Here is a 16,960-nt window from a genome sequence, read left to right on the forward strand (position 1 = left end):
TTGAAACATCTCTGGTTCTTGCATTCACCACGTATTACTTGAAATGAAATGAATTACTTAATATAGGAATCACGTAAACTATATTTTACACACCCCCACGTTAATAGGCGCTGTCATAGGAGCGCGGATGTCTTTGCTGGAAGTAAAATGAACGTTTTGCTTTTTGCAGCAGTTGCATGCTGCAGCGGCGTGCAATTTCAAATAACTCGTGCATAATTACAGAGCTAATGAGTCCTTTTCGTCTGGCTGCAGCCTGTCCCAGGTGGGCGTTCGGAGCTGGCTGCTCGGAGGAGTGTCAGTGCGTGAAAGAGCACACGCTGGAGTGCAGCGCGAGGAACGGGACTTGCACCTGCAAGCCTGGTTATCACGGCAAAAAGTGTCAGAAAGGTATAATAGAAAGCCAGATTCCCTTTGTCTGCTTATTCCTTTGTTCCTAGCGTGATTTCTCATTCTTCCTCCCGTTTGCTTTGTTTGGCTGCTGCTGCTACTAATGTATTCATATTCTACTAATTATTTCGTCTGTGGTTTCTCATGCAACAGACTGCAGGAGTGCCTGGTGTCGCGGGGCTTAGAGGGACATCAAGGGGAATACAGCTTAAAAATGCGGGAGTTCTAGCCTGATCAAATGACAACAAAACCCTAGAAACCAAATTCTAATACAACCCTAAATAATTAAGATTGTGGGAGTTTTCACTTTTGTTCTTGCCTTTTTCTGCGCAGACAGTAAATCAGTGACGAAACCTGTGTTTTATGGCAGCAGGATTATTTGTGAGCAGTTTCAGTACCGCTGCTTTTCCTTCAGATTCGCAGGTCTTCGAATTCAATTTATTCTTTGTAGTTTTTGGGGGTAGTTCAAAGAGAATTGTATTCCGCATTCATGTTTGCGTGTCTCAGTAGCCCTCTCCAGACAGTAATGGAGTAACGCAATAAAGATTCTCCCGTCAGATTCCTCTCTGGGCAGGCAGGAACGCGTCGGGTTTGTGACACTGGTTCTTGGGGGGGGGCTTGGTGGAGAATAATAGTGACAATATTTAATATCTTTAGCGTTCTTGGTGACGTGCTCAGTTCTGGGGGAGAGCATCCCTTGCCCAGCACTGGCTTTGCACCAAGGCGGAGAGCAGCAGAAGGTACGGAAAGATAAGAAGAGTAATTCTGTAATGGCCGTAATTGAATATATCCTTAAGTATTCTGCCACTCTGTTTCTGAGTTGTATTTAAGCAGTAACCTCTTTGAAATGTCCGTGCGAGTGTGTGATAAGTATTTACACTTTATCAGCACCTCTAAAATTTCTGCAAACTTCTGCCAAATTATTTTCTGAGTTTTGTTCAGTTTTCTTAACTCTTCCTTTTTCTTATACACTATTCTGCGTCTACTTGCATTTTTCCAGAGTGCGCACCTGGGTTTTATGGGGCTGGTTGCAAACTGAGGTGCAACTGTCCTCCTGATGTTCCGTGTAATCCTGAGACGGGAGTCTGCAAGCATCCATGTCCACCTGGCCTTCATGGAGAAGAATGCCATTTATGTAGGTACTCACTGCATGTTTCCCTGGGAGGTACGCTTCGGATGGGAAAGCTTACTCAGGAAACTTATGTTCATATACAGAAGTTGCAAATAAAAGGTACATTTGTTGTTGATACGAGTTGGCAGTTCCCCACCGAAGCCAAACTGGTACTTGGAGCCTGGCAACTGCTGTGCCACTCGGCTTGCAAAGGTCAAGGCCCAAGGCTGAGGCCGGTTACTAAAACTAACGTTTCTCCAGGTAACCATAGTTCCTTTTAAAGCTTCAGGCACAGATTTTCTAGAGCTCTGCTGCAGTTAATTGCGGACCACCAGTTGCTGAGACCCTGACGCTAATGTAGATCGCTTGCTACCAGCACAGCTCAGTTTAAAATTGCTGGTGGTGGTGTCTCTTAGTGGCTTCAAAACGCTGCCTTATACTAACCGTGTCTTTGGGTTTCTTTTGACCAGCTTGTGAGCCCGGGAGCTTTGGGGTGAACTGCAGGCAGAGGTGCCGCTGTGGAGAAGCACCGTGCGATCCAAAGACGGGGCGCTGTATTTGCCCAGCGGGGAAGGCCGGTGCGACCTGTGAGCAAGGTGTGTCTGGTGTTGGGCTGGAGTAGCGAACGTCTTGCTTTGGCAGACGCAATAAGAAATGGAATTATTCTGTTTCCCGCCAAAACTGCTGCAGTGCGATATGCTTCATTTGCAGAACAGGTAACGGATACGTCTTGATGTAGAACATACGACATCCACCGGGTGGGATCACCTGTAAAGGCGGGAGCGTGACTCTCTTACCCTGTCTTGTCTCTCTGCTCCAATTATTAATAGCGATCTGTATGCTGGGCTGGGTCTATACAAGTTGGGCAGCGATACCAGGGCATCGCAGCAGGTCGCAGTCCCAGAGCAGAGCTCGGGATCATGCTGCCATGTGCCCACAAGGCACCTCAGGAGCTGTTGAAGGGCCTTGGCCACAGACAGCTATTGTGGAACCAACAAGTGAAGGACCTGGTGGAACACGGGAAGGAATTAAAAAGGAGAGCAGTATTGTGGGTAGTTAAGGAAAGGGATGAAGAAAGTCTTAGGAACACTGAACTACCAACGGGCCGTAGGATGCTCCTCTACCACTTGCAGAGCTCTGGCTGTTGCACGCCTGAGGAGCATCAGCCCTGCATGGATCCAGATTGTGGCTCACCGCTTCACGGAGGAGGTGGAGCCGAATGGAGAGCTGGGCTCCACCTTACGTCCAGCCCCTCTGGATTGTATGACCATCCTTGTCCCACCTCAGCCCAGCAAAAATACAGCAGCAGCCCTCCCCTCCTGCATCTGTCTGCAGATTACCCTCCTCTGCAGGTTTCCTTTGCTCCGTGCAGTAATTCATTTTTTAGATATGTCCAAATGCTCCCGACGTTACTGTATCAGAAACTAAACAAAAAAACAGATGGACCGTGGTGGAAGTCAGAAGAGAGCCTTTGGGTCTGTCTTCAGATGTGTTCTCGCGTGCTGCAGTACAGGGGCACATTGACTCTTTCAGAAGATTTACTGTGACGGCGCTGTAGGTCTATAGAAATAATATAGCAATCCCTTATCTGGCTTAATTTTACTATTATTTTTAAATTCCTTAAGGTAACAGCAGAAATCTATAATTGCCTTGAAAGAGAAATTGGCATTGGGAGCATCTCACGTGCTTTTTTTTTTTTCTAGATTGCCCGGCCGGGCGGTGGGGACCAGACTGTCAGTCCTCCTGTGAGCCCTGCGCCAACGGGGGCCAGTGCAACAGAGAAACTGGAGCCTGCGACTGTCCCCCCGGCTACACTGGGGAATCCTGCTCTGCGCGTAAGTCCTCGCATCTGGCTTCTCCGTGAGAAGAAAGTCAGTTTGAAAATTCAGCTTGCGGTTTAGTATGTTGTTGCCTTCTTGCTGTTTTGTGAAATGCTTGTTAGGTTAGACACGCTGACCCGAGATGAAGTCCCCTTCAGCTTCGGGAATTCCCCAGGTTGGATTTGACATTATTTAAGGGAGGGAGTTTACAGCTAAATGCAGATGACAAGCTAAACTGCGTGCCAAATCGATGTTATCATTAGACCTGATTTATGGCAATGTACACTTAGAAATACAACCTTCAATAGCCACAGTGCTTGCACTGTCATTCTGGTCGCTCGGCAAGAGGTGCCGACCGGCTGGCCCACATGGCATCACTCTTGGGTTACGTTTGCAGCAGTACTCCTTGATGTAGCTAACTCAGGATTAAATAATAGCGAGGATGAAGGAGTGGTATCGGTGCTGTCTCTGCAGATTCACCAGAGACCATGGGAATACGCTCGAGCAGTTGGTCTGAGCTACCGTGGCACGGCTCCTTATCCAGCCTCGGGGTATTAAAGGCTGCTCGAGTGTGGCTGTCTGCTGGCATAGACAGGCTCTCGGGGACAGCACTGCTTCGTGCAAGACCTCAGTGGTGACACATTATTTCCCTTTGTTAGTCACCGAATCGCTTTTGACAAAGGTTTGCTCAGCTCTCTTCTTTCCTCTGCTGATTGATCCTGATGTGCAGGAGAAGTACCCGAAAGTCACTCAAGCTATTCCCACTTTGCAGTACCCGGCCCCAGACACCTAGTGTACAAATTACAGATGTTCCTTTCATTTTGCCGTTTTGATTTCTGGCTTCAGCTAATGCACGTTTTAGGGGGCAAGCTGTTGCTGTCTTGTTTGAAAAGATCAGTCCGTGCCTGATTTATTATCTGGGTGCAATTTCAGTCTGTTCATCTGTTTGCAGCCTGCCCTGATGGTTACTATGGACAAAATTGCCTGCTGTTATGCAGCTGTAGCAGCGGTGCTCAGTGTCACCACGTCACCGGAGAGTGCACATGTCCCCCCGGCTGGACTGGCCACGACTGCAAACACCGTAAGTCAAATGGGTATTCGCTCCACAGGGCACACAGTATCTCCCGGGGACTTAACTGCCAATGTAAGAACCAGCTCTGTTTGTTCTTAGTCTATTACAGTTTTTTAATATACTTTTGCTAATCTTATTGCTTCTGAAATTGTGTGTTTATGGGTTTGCACAGCCTGGATGGTTATAATCCTTAATTATCTAGGTTCAAAGTATTGAAATAGATGGCTGATGAAGCGCAAAGTATTGATATAAGCTCTTATTTCAACACTATGGATCCCTTTGCCCAATGCCATCTGTCCTGTCAGCATTTTGACTGACAGTTTTGGTTTTCATTTTCAGTGCAGATTAGTTTTAAGATTAATTCTCAGTTTTTCATTTTGTTTAGGGGAGATTTATTCAACAAGTGAGTGGCATGTACAGTCGTGTGTCTTAAGGTCACTCCTTAACTTGGGAATATAAATGCTGGGAGGAATTCTGTTCTCTGGAAGAGCAGAGCATCCTTCTGTTGACTTTAGCGTCGCTCTCCATATTGATGGCCGTGTAAGAGTACACATTTGCCCTTTTTGGATAGCACCATATAAACGTTAAGCCATCCTGCTTAATTCCTTCTTTTTCTTGTTTCACATCTTTTCTGCTTGATTCGTTATGATGCCTCTTGCAAAAAGCCAACAGAATACAAACCCTTTTCTAAACTTGATCTTAAACACATAAAATCATATAAATTAATTGCCAGTGTTGACAGCAGTAAGTTTTGGACCTGACTTCTCGGGATTGGTACTGAAGAAAACTCTGGGAAAATCTGAAGTTTCCACCAATATGCGTGTTTTAAAAATCAAACGCGTTGGTAATGTGTGGAGCCATTATATAGCTTTCCTTAACTCCCTTGGCTGTTTAAAGAATTAAGAGACCATGGCAAAGAAAAGCTTTTATTCCTATTCAGGAAAAGATATGAGAACAGTTGTTTTGCAGAGACATCTCAGTAAGGCATCTCTTCGGCTATCGCGGACCGGGCATGAAACAGATGCCCAACTCCAAAACCAGGTTTCTGTTGCCCTAATTGGCACTTTCATCTTTATCTTTACAAGAAAGGAGGAAATGCTGTGGTACATTGTTGTATTCATGTCAATGTTAGATGATTTTTAGAATGAAAGCAGTGAGTTGTATTAACAAAGACTGTGAGATTTCTCTGTGTCCGTGTTACGTTTCCCAGTATTTTGAGGAAAATATGGAGGATGCTCACAAATCTGTCTTGTTTTACCGACTAGCTATTCTGGTTATGCAGATTTTTGCTAAGTGAGTCAATAACTGATATTTTATTTCCATGAAATTATGCGTTTGTGACTGTGGATTGATTGAGATGGATTGACTATGAATGATTAGTTTTATGTGGATGGCATAATATCTGCCTATGGACCCCTACTTTCCGCTGAAATAAATCGGCAAAAATTGTATTTATTTCCATCAGATTTGTGCCCCGTGCTGCAGCGAAGAGTCCAGGGCGCCTGTATCTTAAGGGACCATTTTGCATCCTTTCTGTTCTCTCATTTAGATGTAAAATAATCCGTTAGCTAAGCTGGAAGTTGGTTCTCAATGTAAATACCGTTTTACATTGCAGCCTGCAGTAGTGGCCGTTGGGGACCGCGCTGTGAAAACACGTGTGCCTGCAATAACAGCGACGGCAGCTGCGATCCAGTCACCGGCTCCTGCTTCTGTGAGCCGGGATTCACTGGGAAACACTGCGAATGGAGTAAGTTGCCACTTTGTCAACACTGGGAATTTGCAAACCCAGAAATTATTTTTCCTGATAATTCCCCCCAGGAAGACCTCCAGGCTGTACCGCCTCCAGTCTGCCCAGTGCATTGCAGGGCTCTCGGGTTTCATCGGGGTTAGATAGTTTCCCTAATTTGGATTCCAGAAAAGTTATTTTCAGACTTGTTTTGGACTCAACAGCTATTTTTAATGTTATAAGACCTCTTGTCAGTGACAGGATTGATGTATATTTGGCTTGTGGCATAGAAGTTTCCAGATCAGTTTTATTTATCCAGTTTTAGGTCCACAATTTTTTTTTCATAAATCTTTTTTTAAGGCCAGGCATATAGAAATGCTTCACATGCACATAACAGAAGTAAAATCAGGAAGATTTAGGGTCCTCTGTTTATTAACAACAAAAATGCGCAATAATCTTACCAGAGGCCCATGATCTCCACTAATCTGTCTCTAACAGAGGTCAATAGCAGAAGCCTTAAGAGGATAAAAACAGGCATTTAGATAATTCCTGATACGTTTCCCCAAGGTTCATCCATTTGTCATTCAGGAGCTTCTTGAGACAGAAGCAATATCTCTATATTTAATACAACTTGATTTTTTTTTTTCCCCAACTAATGTGCCTATTTCTTTTTTTATTCCGTGCAACCATGTGGTATTCACTTCATCTCGTGGCAATAAGTTGCATAGTTAAGCTGCTATTATTATTACTATTATTAATAATAATAATTATGTTATTAAATAAGTATTTTATCTATTAGATTAAGCATCTTACAGTAGCACAGATGTAGCTACCAGAGTCTCAGTAGTGTAGGCAGAATTAACTGCTGGTGTCACACAGAAATGTCAAAACAATTAATCTGGAGTGGTGACCTAAGACAAAAACCCAGGAAAGTTGATCTTACAGCTCTTGTTGCTGTTGGCACAGAGGGAATGGAAGGACAGTTAGCGGGAAGACCAGTTCCCAGCGAAGGAGCTGCCAGCTCCACTTCCCTTTCCCTCTTGACCTCTCTCAAAACAGCATCTCCGCAGACAGAAAGTAGCCAAATATCTGGTTGTCATCTTCTCTGGCAAGGTAATCAGTGAAGCCATTACCACCGACAAAACATCTGGCAACGCCTAATATTCTGTCTATGGGTTTTCTGTTTTATTCCTGGAGAAATAAAATGCCCCTGGAGGTGTTCAAGGCCAGGATGGATGGGGCTTTGAGCAACCTGGTCTAGCGGGAGGTGTCCCTTCCCATGGCAGGGAGGGTGGAACTGGTGATCTTATAGAATCATAGAGTCATAGAATCAGTGAGGTTGGAAGGGACCTTTAAGATCATCAAGTCCAACCATTAACCTACCCTGATAAAAACACCACCACTCCTAAACCATGTCCCTAAGCACCTCATCTACCCTTTTCTTAAACACCTCCAGGGATGGTGAATCCACCACCTCTCTGGGCAGCTTATTCCAATGTTTAATAACCCTTTCAGTGAAAAAATGCTTCCTAACATCTAATCTAAACCTGCCCTGACATAACTTGAACCCATTTCCTCTTGTCCTATCACTTGTCGCCAGGGAGAAGAGGTCAGCTCCCATCTCTCTAAAACCTCCTTTCAGGTAGTTGTAGAGGGTGATAAGGTCTCCCCTCAGCCTCCTCTTCTCCAGGCTAAACAACCCCAGATCCCTCAGTCGTTCCTCATAAGGTTTGTCCTCCAGACCCTTCACCAGCTTTGTAGCCCTTCTCTGGACACGCTCCAACACCTCAATGTCCTTCTTGTAGTGAGGGGCCCAAAACTGAACACAGTACTCGAGGTGAGGCCTCACCAGTGCCGAGTACAGGGGGATGATTACTTCCCTAGTCCGGCTCACCACACTATTCCTGATGCAGGCCAGGATGGTGTTGGCCTTCTTGGCTGCCTGGGCACACTGCTGGCTCATGCTCAGCCGGTTGTCCACCAACACCCCCAGGTCCTTTTCTGCCAGGCAGCTTTCGAGCCACTCCGCCCCCAGTCTGTAGCGCTGCATGGGGTTGTTGTGACCCAAGTGCAGGACCCGACACTTGGCCTTGTTGAACCTCATACCATTGGCCTCAGCCCATCTGTCCAGCCTGTCCAGATCCCTCTGCAGAGCCAATCTACCCTCAAGCAGATCAACACGCCCCCCCAGTTTAGTGTCGTCTGCGAACTTACTGAGGGAGCACTCGATCCCCTCATCCAGATCGTTGATAAAGATATTAAAGAGAACGGGCCCCAGCACCGATCCCTGGGGGACACCACTCGTCACTGGACACCAACTGGATTTAACTCCATTTACCACCACTCTCTGGACACGGCCATCCAGCCAGTTTTTTACCCAACGAAGAGTATACCTGTCCAGGCCATGAGCAGCCAGTTTCTCCAGGAGAATGCTATGGGAAACGGTGTCAAAAGCCTTGCAAAGGTCTTCAAGGTCCCTTCCAACCTAAACCATTCTATGATTCTATTCAGACTGCTTTTTACCCCACTTTAATTGTGTATGTGTGTATATGCATGTATAAAAAATGCATATATATATATATATATACATACACACACACACGTGGATTATGAAATCCATAATTCTTCCCGAATCATTTTATGCTGCCCTGGAGGTGAGATCTTTACTATCCCTGGAGAGTTCCTCTGCTCCTGAGGCATCTCCAGCCTCTTGCTGTGGGTCGGGCTCTTTCCCTTTGCGGCTTTGCAGGCGGCTCAGGTTCTCCGGCGGAGTGGATGTTTCTCGGCACGCATTGCAGCAGCCGGCGCCTGCTCGAGCAGGGGAGGGCAGATTCTCTGTGATGTGGATTGCGAAATCATTTGTGAAGTGTACTGACCCGTTGCCGTCACCTTAAAAGTCTCAGCTCCGGGCTAAACGCTGTAGGTTCAAAGAATGCTCAGCTGAGCCCCACACCTATTACTGCCCTAGAATACTGTTTTCCTTGCATAGATCCTCTGGACTCCAACTGAAATTTCAAGTGCAAAGTAAACACTGAGCAGGATCAAGCTTGTAAGGCACAAGCGCACTTCATTGTATTTACTCGGTGAACTAACGTAGGCGGCGTGATGCACGATGATCTGCAGCTTTGGGAACAGGAGGTGATGGGGTTTTGCACCGACTCAACCCTGGGACTGAATTTCCAGCAGCAAATACATTCAAACAACTCCACATTTAAACAACGGCCCGTTTTCCGACCCAGGTGATCGAAAGCGAAGAAATCCCTAAGGCGCCTTGCCATCCTTCTGTCTCCCGTCCCAACCTACAGCCTCTGCAAGAGACCCAAGGGTTGGCTCCCGTGAGTGGAGAGTCACTAAGCTGCAGGAGCAAACAAATTCACGCCGCCTCCGATCGCTGCCCCCCTACGGTACCGAATAGGCAGCACCAAACCCACCCCTTTATTTCAGACATGGAGTTGTCTTCGAGGATACCCGTTGGTTTCTGTTCCCTGCGATTCTTTCCAGATTGCCTGAAAATGACTTTGTTGATGTAAATGTTAAAATCATCCACTTTTTTGAAAGAGATCTGGCAATAATCTGTATAACTCGTTTAGAGGGCAGTTCACAAGACCTTTAAACATGAGTCTTGTGTTTAGCCAAGTATATCTCTATATTTCAGCCTGACCGAAATATCTAATGTGAATTAGGCAGCTGGCCCTATTCTTAATTGATTTTCCTGTAATCCTGGAAGAAATTATTTTCGGTCTCAAGTGATGTTTTCTTTCTTCCAATAGTGAGTACCATGCAAATCTTTTAAAACTCCTTACATTAACTGCTGTGGAAATGTGATTGTTAATCTCTCCCCCAGATGAAATGTTTTCGCTTGAATTTTTCCAAGCACAGTCTGAAAATGAAGCACGCGGCTTTCAGTTTGGAGTTTTCTAAAGGAGGCCGCCACATGTCATATGGTCTCCAGCTTTCTGGGGAAGGAGGATTTGCAGGGAAATGGAGGATAGGGCCTCAAAAGGAGGCACGGGAGCTGGGAGCTTTGCCCCTCCTGGCTGATGAAGTCCCAGAGGAGATGTGCACGTAAGCAGCTCCAGACCGGTGCGCAAAGTGGCATCAAGCGGAACCTATGAAGTCGCAGGCTTTGCAGCAATCGGAGGATATTCGTTTTCCGTGCAGAACTTAGTCTTTCAACACCCTGGTGTTTTTCTAAAATAGACCTTAAGAGAAACAGCCCTACTTACCTGCACCCCAAGGAGAAGGCTTAATCGCATCAGTTTTAAGGCATTACCATTATGCCTTGATTCTTCTTTTGGAAATAGTAAGAAGTCCCACGTATCTCAAAATTCCCCATTGATCCCTGATCTGCTCCAGACTTAACCCATCACCTGCTTGTGATTCCTCCGCTGCAGGATGCCCCGAGGGAAGCTTTGGCCCGAGCTGTGAGCACAGCTGTCAGTGCCGGAACGGAGCTGCCTGCGACCACGTGAGCGGAGCCTGTACGTGCACGGCGGGCTGGACCGGAACCTTTTGTGGAAGAGGTACTGCTTCTCCCTCTGGTCCCTTTCGGGCTTATGCAAACGGGTTTGGGTTTTTTTATGCAGAGAGCTGGATTTACAACTTACAGCACCTCATCTATATAAACCATATAACTTAATTGGAGGGTGATACTGAAATGTGCGCTTCCATCCTAACTCAGCAAAGCATTTCGCCAGGTGCCTAGCGCTGGGCACATGTTTTAACATGGTTAAAATTAGGTACGTGCTTAAGACTCCGCTATAGCACGTCTCTGTGAAGACTCTCTTTTTAAGCGGAGTCCTACTATTAGAACGCTAAGCAGAAAGATGCTTGTCCTGCCTTACACGTGCTTGCTCCTGGAGCATCTCTGAAATGTCTTAGAGAAAAACAAGGATCTGTGCATCTTCCCAAAGGAACTCTTTATGAAAGATGTACTTTTAACTTAAACAAATCCAACAGATCATCTTCTATTACCTGATCATTTGGCAAATTGTTGGAAAGGTTGGACTGAATACCTTAGATACATCATTATAAGTCAGTCTGTGGCATCCTCTGAGGTTGCTGTCATGCCGCATCATTGTGCAGATCATCTAAAAAACAGTCTTGAACACAGCAGAAACAGCACGTAGTCAGTCAGACATTATGAAAGTTATTTAAGTGTAAATGATTGAAGATTCTACAAACGGTGATCATTAAACCAAAGTCATAATTACTTTGCTTCGAAAGCAGCTTTATTGACTAGTTTACAACAGTGGTGTTACAGCTACAGTAGAGGGAGGCGGCAGCACTCGCAGGCAGCTGCTGCCCTCTGATGGGAAGGGAGATGCTCCACAGCCCTACCAGTAACGGAGCAAAGGTCCCAACTGACTGGAGTGCAGATACTGCTTGGTATTCCCCTCTCGTTCTTAACAGGAGTTATTATAGCAAATACTCTTCTCAGAGTTCTGTTGCAAGGTGTGCAGATACCTTATGGTATCTCCACTGTGTCCTTTTTTAAAATTATTTACATTTATTTACGTTAACTCTGTTTTCATAAGTCTATCTTTACTTTTCTTCTTTCTTTAACAAGAAAAGCTATGTGGTTATCTGTGTTGTGGTGTAAATCTGTTCATTCCAGCAGGAATCAAAATGGGGACAGAGAGGCTAAATATCCCTCACCACAGGAGGTGTGAGGAACGTGGGGAAGCCTGGCTGATGTCTATTGGAAAAAAAAAAAAAAAAAAAAAGAAAAGACGAGTCTCAGTTTTCAAATCAGTCATGTTGGACATTTGTATCTTTTTAAATTCCTGAAAGAAGATTGTGGAGGGGAGAATAGAATGTAGTGCTTACTGTTCTTAAGACCCTGATTTGTACATGTTTCCTCTCAAGCAGGCAGGCTGTTTGCTCTGAGCTGACCTGTTACTTTTTCACGTAGAAAGTTTCAACCAGAACCGTTTGGCTGTTTCTAAAAGATGAAGATGAAGGAAAACGCGTGGGTGGTTTGCCCTTGGTAGAACCTTCTTGGCACCTTTTCTCTGAGGAGCTGTAGCGCTTCTGTTTTCAGTGACTCGGAGACTGGCAGGGTTTCCTTCTGGTGGGGATGTGCTTTTCGCCGTCCTCTTGGCAATCCTCCCACGTTGGCCAAGCTCTGCGCCTCGCAGACAAGAACGTAGAGACTGGGACCTGGCGCGGCTGAGTTGCCTTAGACTTCTCACATACTGCTGGTACTTCATCTTGTGTCTGGGAATGACTTTTCCATCATCAGAGAGATGTTGAAACTGAAATTTTCGCAGTCTTCCAAGCTCAAAGTCCTAGGAGACGATGGTACCTTACCAAATCTAATATTGATTAATATTAATGGCACCCCTGGACAATGAGCGTGTTTGAGCCTGCAGTTGTTGCTTCTGGTATTTTGCATTGTGGCAGCATGGGATCCCAGTTCAAGCTGAAATTGCAGAAGTCCCAAAAATTTGCCTTTGGGCTTTTTTGAGATTGGTTTTCTTTTTTCAGGTGGGAGCAAAGTACGGCTGTTCCTTTGAATTAATTTGCTACCTTCAGTCAGAAATAGGACTTCATTGGTTTACGTGCCAGTCCCTGTTGCAAAATGTCAGTTCAGTGGCCATTTCCAAGTTCTTTATTTGCCAGAAATTTCCATAATCTCTTATTATTATTTATTAGCATTGTTAACGTAATCTTAGCCCTTGCTGAGTCTCAGCATTGGGCTTTTGTAGTATCTCTCTTTATGGTGAAGTTAACCAGGCTTATCCAGCTTACTTTGCTCTGTGGATGCACGCTAGCAGCTGTAGAGAGTTCTTGGGGGATTTCTGGTGGTATGGTCAAGTGAACCTGGATTTGTCTTTTCAAAGATTTGCGTTACCAGCTGATGTGCTGAAGTATCTTGACCAGTAACCAGTGTTCATCCCCTGGCGAGGCAGCCAGCCTAAGGGAAAACCACTGTTGTGCTGGAGTGGGCCGTGGTGCTTGAGGCAGGGGCGATGCTTCAGTCGTATTTTAATCAATTCTCTGGACTCGAGTATTTTGGAGGTACGACTCAAGACCTTGTATGTGATGCAGCGTTCTCTGCAAAGAGCATGAAGAGTGGGGACAGCGTGGTGGCTCAGAAGATATTTTGAGATGAGAAGCTCAACATGAGCTGGCAATGTGCGCTTGCAGCCCAGGAGGACAACCGTATCCTGGGCTGCATCAAAAAGAAGTGCTTCCTTCAAATAAATGTTAACATCTGACACGCACAAAGCCCAGGTCGTGGGCTTCTGATGTCCGGCAGCCCAACTGCCCAGCCAACAACCCCCAAGAGGACTCGAGGTGTGCCCGCGTTGGCCACCCACGCTCACAGCTCTGCGACGAGAGCCTCGTGGCACGCCGAGCCAGCCGGGTCACGCTGCCCTGCTGCCGTTCGGCAAGGCGATTGTGATAATTGATTTAATTGTGTGAAGTGCTGAGCATCTGCTGCTCCCGCTTTGAAGGCTGCAATTGTCTTCACTGCACCCTAATCTTGTTTAATTTCGTTCCCCGCTGCTGTGGTATGTGTTGTGTGACCCAAGGCATGGGTCCAGTTACGGGATCAGGCCAACAGCAGAATTACCTAGGTCGCTGCTTGATCTGACCAAATATCCCAAAATGCCACACAATTATCCCACAAACTGGAGGCAGCGGGAGTCTTGGACTTTTCCTATAGTATGTTTATTAATTGATGCATTAATAGCAGTAATGTATAGCCCTGGTGAAGCGCAGCACTCAAACTTTGCATTTGAACTGCTGTCTACATCAGCGCGACTGCAGGACGGACTGGGCTTCTCTCTCGGGGCTTCGGCAGTTAATCGTTATCATAAGATAGCCCAGCAAGAGTCCTGTTTTAATAAGACAAAAGGGGAAAATAAATACTGTGCCTGTCTAGGAATAGCTGCCAATGTTGTGTAGTCCCTGCATTAAACAAAGAAAAACTTTGTCAGGCTTTGAAGTCACCTAGGGTTAAGTAGGAGAAGTCCTTTCTTGTACGCTGTGCCATACACGCTACTGAAGCATAATAAATAAGGACATAAAGATTGAAACCACATGCTGATGTCTCTTCCTTACAACGTGATAACAGCTCTCACCCCAGTACGAACAGAACAGAGGCTGAGGGATGCATTGCAGTTTTTTATCGCTATGATATAAACTGCTTTTCTGAGACCACGCGTACTTGGAAAGTGGTGTAAGCCTGAAATCTTTCACATGCCAAAGAAGCAGCTGCAGTCCGGAGAGGATGAAGGGAAGAGCAGCCCTTTGATTTTGAGTAGACGAAACAATCGTGCGTAGCACAAGCTGAGCGGGAGCTCTGAGAGTGAAGAAGCCAAAGCAGACGCGGCGGTGTTACCCTGCCGCCTTCGCTGTCAGAAGGTCCAGGCTCGCCGCTATCTACAGACACTGAATTTTGCCCCTTTGTACCCAGAGCAGACAGCGGGGCTTTCTGCTAGAGGGCTGGATTGGCATTTGTGGAAGTGATACTGAGAGAAGACTGAGACAAAGAGCCTGGGCACGAAGAAAAGGCAGGGCAAGGAAAGGGACAGGAAAGTCCAACAGTGGAAGATGAATACGGATAATGGAGTTATTCTGACCTGGTAGGGAGCTGTGAAATTAGTGTGGAGGGTCGCTGGGTGGTGTGTATGATGATAATTGTAATAAGACTGTGCTGGGAAGCCAGGCGTTCTGATTTCATGGTAGAAGTGTGAGGATCGGGTTTTAAATACGAGTTTATATTGAAGAAGGCGGACAAAGAGCTAGTTTTATTGAACAACTGCTCGTTTAATGAGCACCATCGCTCCTGAGACTGAGTGATTCAGGGGTTCTGCGGAAAGAATGGCGCACAATTGTATGTATGTAATAAATCTACAGATTTATTGTCATGTAGTGTAGCATAATTATACAGGTACTTATATAATCTAAACACACACACGTATATATGCAGACAGAGAGGTTAAATTAAGGCTACATGGACAACATAATTCCTAATTTATTTTTTTTAGCTCTGCATAGCATATTTAATCTTATTGTAATGAAGCATTTTGGGTATGATGTGGCCCACTGACAGGCACCGATGGCTTATTTTCACTGCTGCCAGCACTGGTAGAGATGTGACTCGAATCCATGGGCCCGCTCTTCCTCAGGTGTCCTCGATGTAGGTTCGGAGCTCCTTAAGCTCCCTGGAGTTGTTCTGCTACATTTAATTTATCTTGGGTTTCTCTGCTCGTTGTCTTTGCCAGGTTTTCATTTCAGCACTGAACTACGACACCATGGCTTATGTTCACTGTTAAAAAATCTTTACAAAGGTGTCAGGAGAGCAAATGGGAGCATAAGTTTTGCGTTTCAGAAGACAGGGAGATAATTGGGGATGGCCCTCTGGTCTTGCATTATGTTGAATTATTTCCTTTTCCCTCTGTCCATTACAGAAGCGCGAGTACTGGCTTGTGTGAATCCAGGTCTGTTCTCTCACTTATTTTATGGCTTTTCAGTATATTCCCAGCTGCGTTTTTCTATGCAGAAATCTGTTGCTTGTGTAAAACAGGTCACGTTTTGCTGAGATGCGCATAGCAGAGCTGCGCAGGCTTAAGCTTTGAAGCAACTTTGGCTGTTAAGCGTAGTCACGGAGTGACACGTGACGAGGCATCCATGAAAAGATGAGCAGAGCCCTGTGTTTTCAGACCTCTAAGCTAGAGTTTATAAAAAAAAAAACAAAACAAAAAAAAGAGGCAGGTACTCTGCTAAAAATGTATATTTTGCCTTTCAGCTTGTCCAGATGGATTCTTTGGGCTTGACTGCCACCAGGTGTGCAAGTGCAAGAATGCTGCCGGTTGCGACCACGTCCTGGGAAGGTGCCGCTGCCTGCCCGGCTGGCGGGGAGAGACCTGCGAGCAGCGTACGTACAGGCTGCGCTCACCAGCCCTGCTCCCAAACTCTTTCCGCATTAACACGGGTTCCTTCTGGGAATGCGGGATGACCTACCAGGGTACAATTTTAGATGGGTCACATTCCTTTCCAAAGATGCCAAAAAAGGGAACAAGTTTTGGTAGCTGCGTAAATAATCAACTTCAAATTTTTTTTTTTAACTGCTCTTGGCACTTGTCAAACATTATAAGCATCAGTTTTTAAATAGCAGAGCTGTCTCCTACCATATGATGAATCTCTGCTTTTTATTTTTGTGCAACATGAAGAGATGAAACATCATATCTGTGTTTCTGGTGTATCTCATGTAATTAGCAGTTATAAAGTGACAGATTACAAATGCACCGAGTGGAAAAGTCAGAGCTGGAACTGTTTTGTGATTTGAGCATGAGAAAATAGTTTTTTAACTAATTCTTAAAAAAGATATTTGTTTAAAAAAAAAAAGTTAACTTCCTAGATTTTCACAAGTATGGATTATCCCACAGTCTCTTTTTGTAAGGGTTTTTTTGTAAGTCGGTGTGCATGCATATAGAAAATTGTCTCTTCTGAGAAATTGTTTACTAAATTTCATGGGAAATGAAATAATTTTCTTTAGCTACGTGGCATTACATATGGAGATTGCTGGGCCCATTTGCAAAATTTAGCAAACATGTTTTCTTTTAAGATTTTCATGTTTTAGCCTCTCAACTTCCTAGTTTCACTTTAGGATGATGTCATGGTCTATGCTTCCTTTTGAAAATATGACTGCCGTCTGCAGGACTGGGTTGTAGGAGCTTGGTCCAAAGCAGCTCTGCAAGGAGGCAACTTTCATTGTTAGTGAATACTGTCATAAGATTTTCTTAATCCAAAGGTTGCAGATTTCTGCAGCAGAAAATTAATTTACTTTAGAAAACAGAGAGAAATGATACTAGTATTGAAACAATTCT

General features: G+C 45.2%; 1 protein-coding gene across 1 annotated transcript in view; it reads left to right on the plus strand.

Annotated features, from left to right (window-relative positions):
• LOC309674956 (uncharacterized protein) overlaps positions 1 to 16,960 on the plus strand; it is a gene marked incomplete at both ends in the record, with an annotated part of 207,591 nt that overhangs the window by 166,476 nt on the left and 24,155 nt on the right. The window contains 8 exons of the mRNA XM_082487153.1: positions 253 to 387; positions 1,388 to 1,522; positions 1,969 to 2,094; positions 3,202 to 3,333; positions 4,271 to 4,399; positions 6,006 to 6,137; positions 10,511 to 10,639; positions 15,880 to 16,008. Coding sequence (XP_082343279.1) covers positions 253 to 387; positions 1,388 to 1,522; positions 1,969 to 2,094; positions 3,202 to 3,333; positions 4,271 to 4,399; positions 6,006 to 6,137; positions 10,511 to 10,639; positions 15,880 to 16,008 — 1,047 coding nt within the window. The remainder of the gene's footprint in view (positions 1 to 252; positions 388 to 1,387; positions 1,523 to 1,968; positions 2,095 to 3,201; positions 3,334 to 4,270; positions 4,400 to 6,005; positions 6,138 to 10,510; positions 10,640 to 15,879; positions 16,009 to 16,960) is intronic.

The sequence above is a fragment of the Vanellus vanellus genome (genome assembly GCF_965231255.1).
Source record: "Vanellus vanellus genome assembly, chromosome: 8".
In the NCBI taxonomy this organism is placed as follows: Eukaryota; Metazoa; Chordata; class Aves; order Charadriiformes; family Charadriidae; genus Vanellus; species Vanellus vanellus.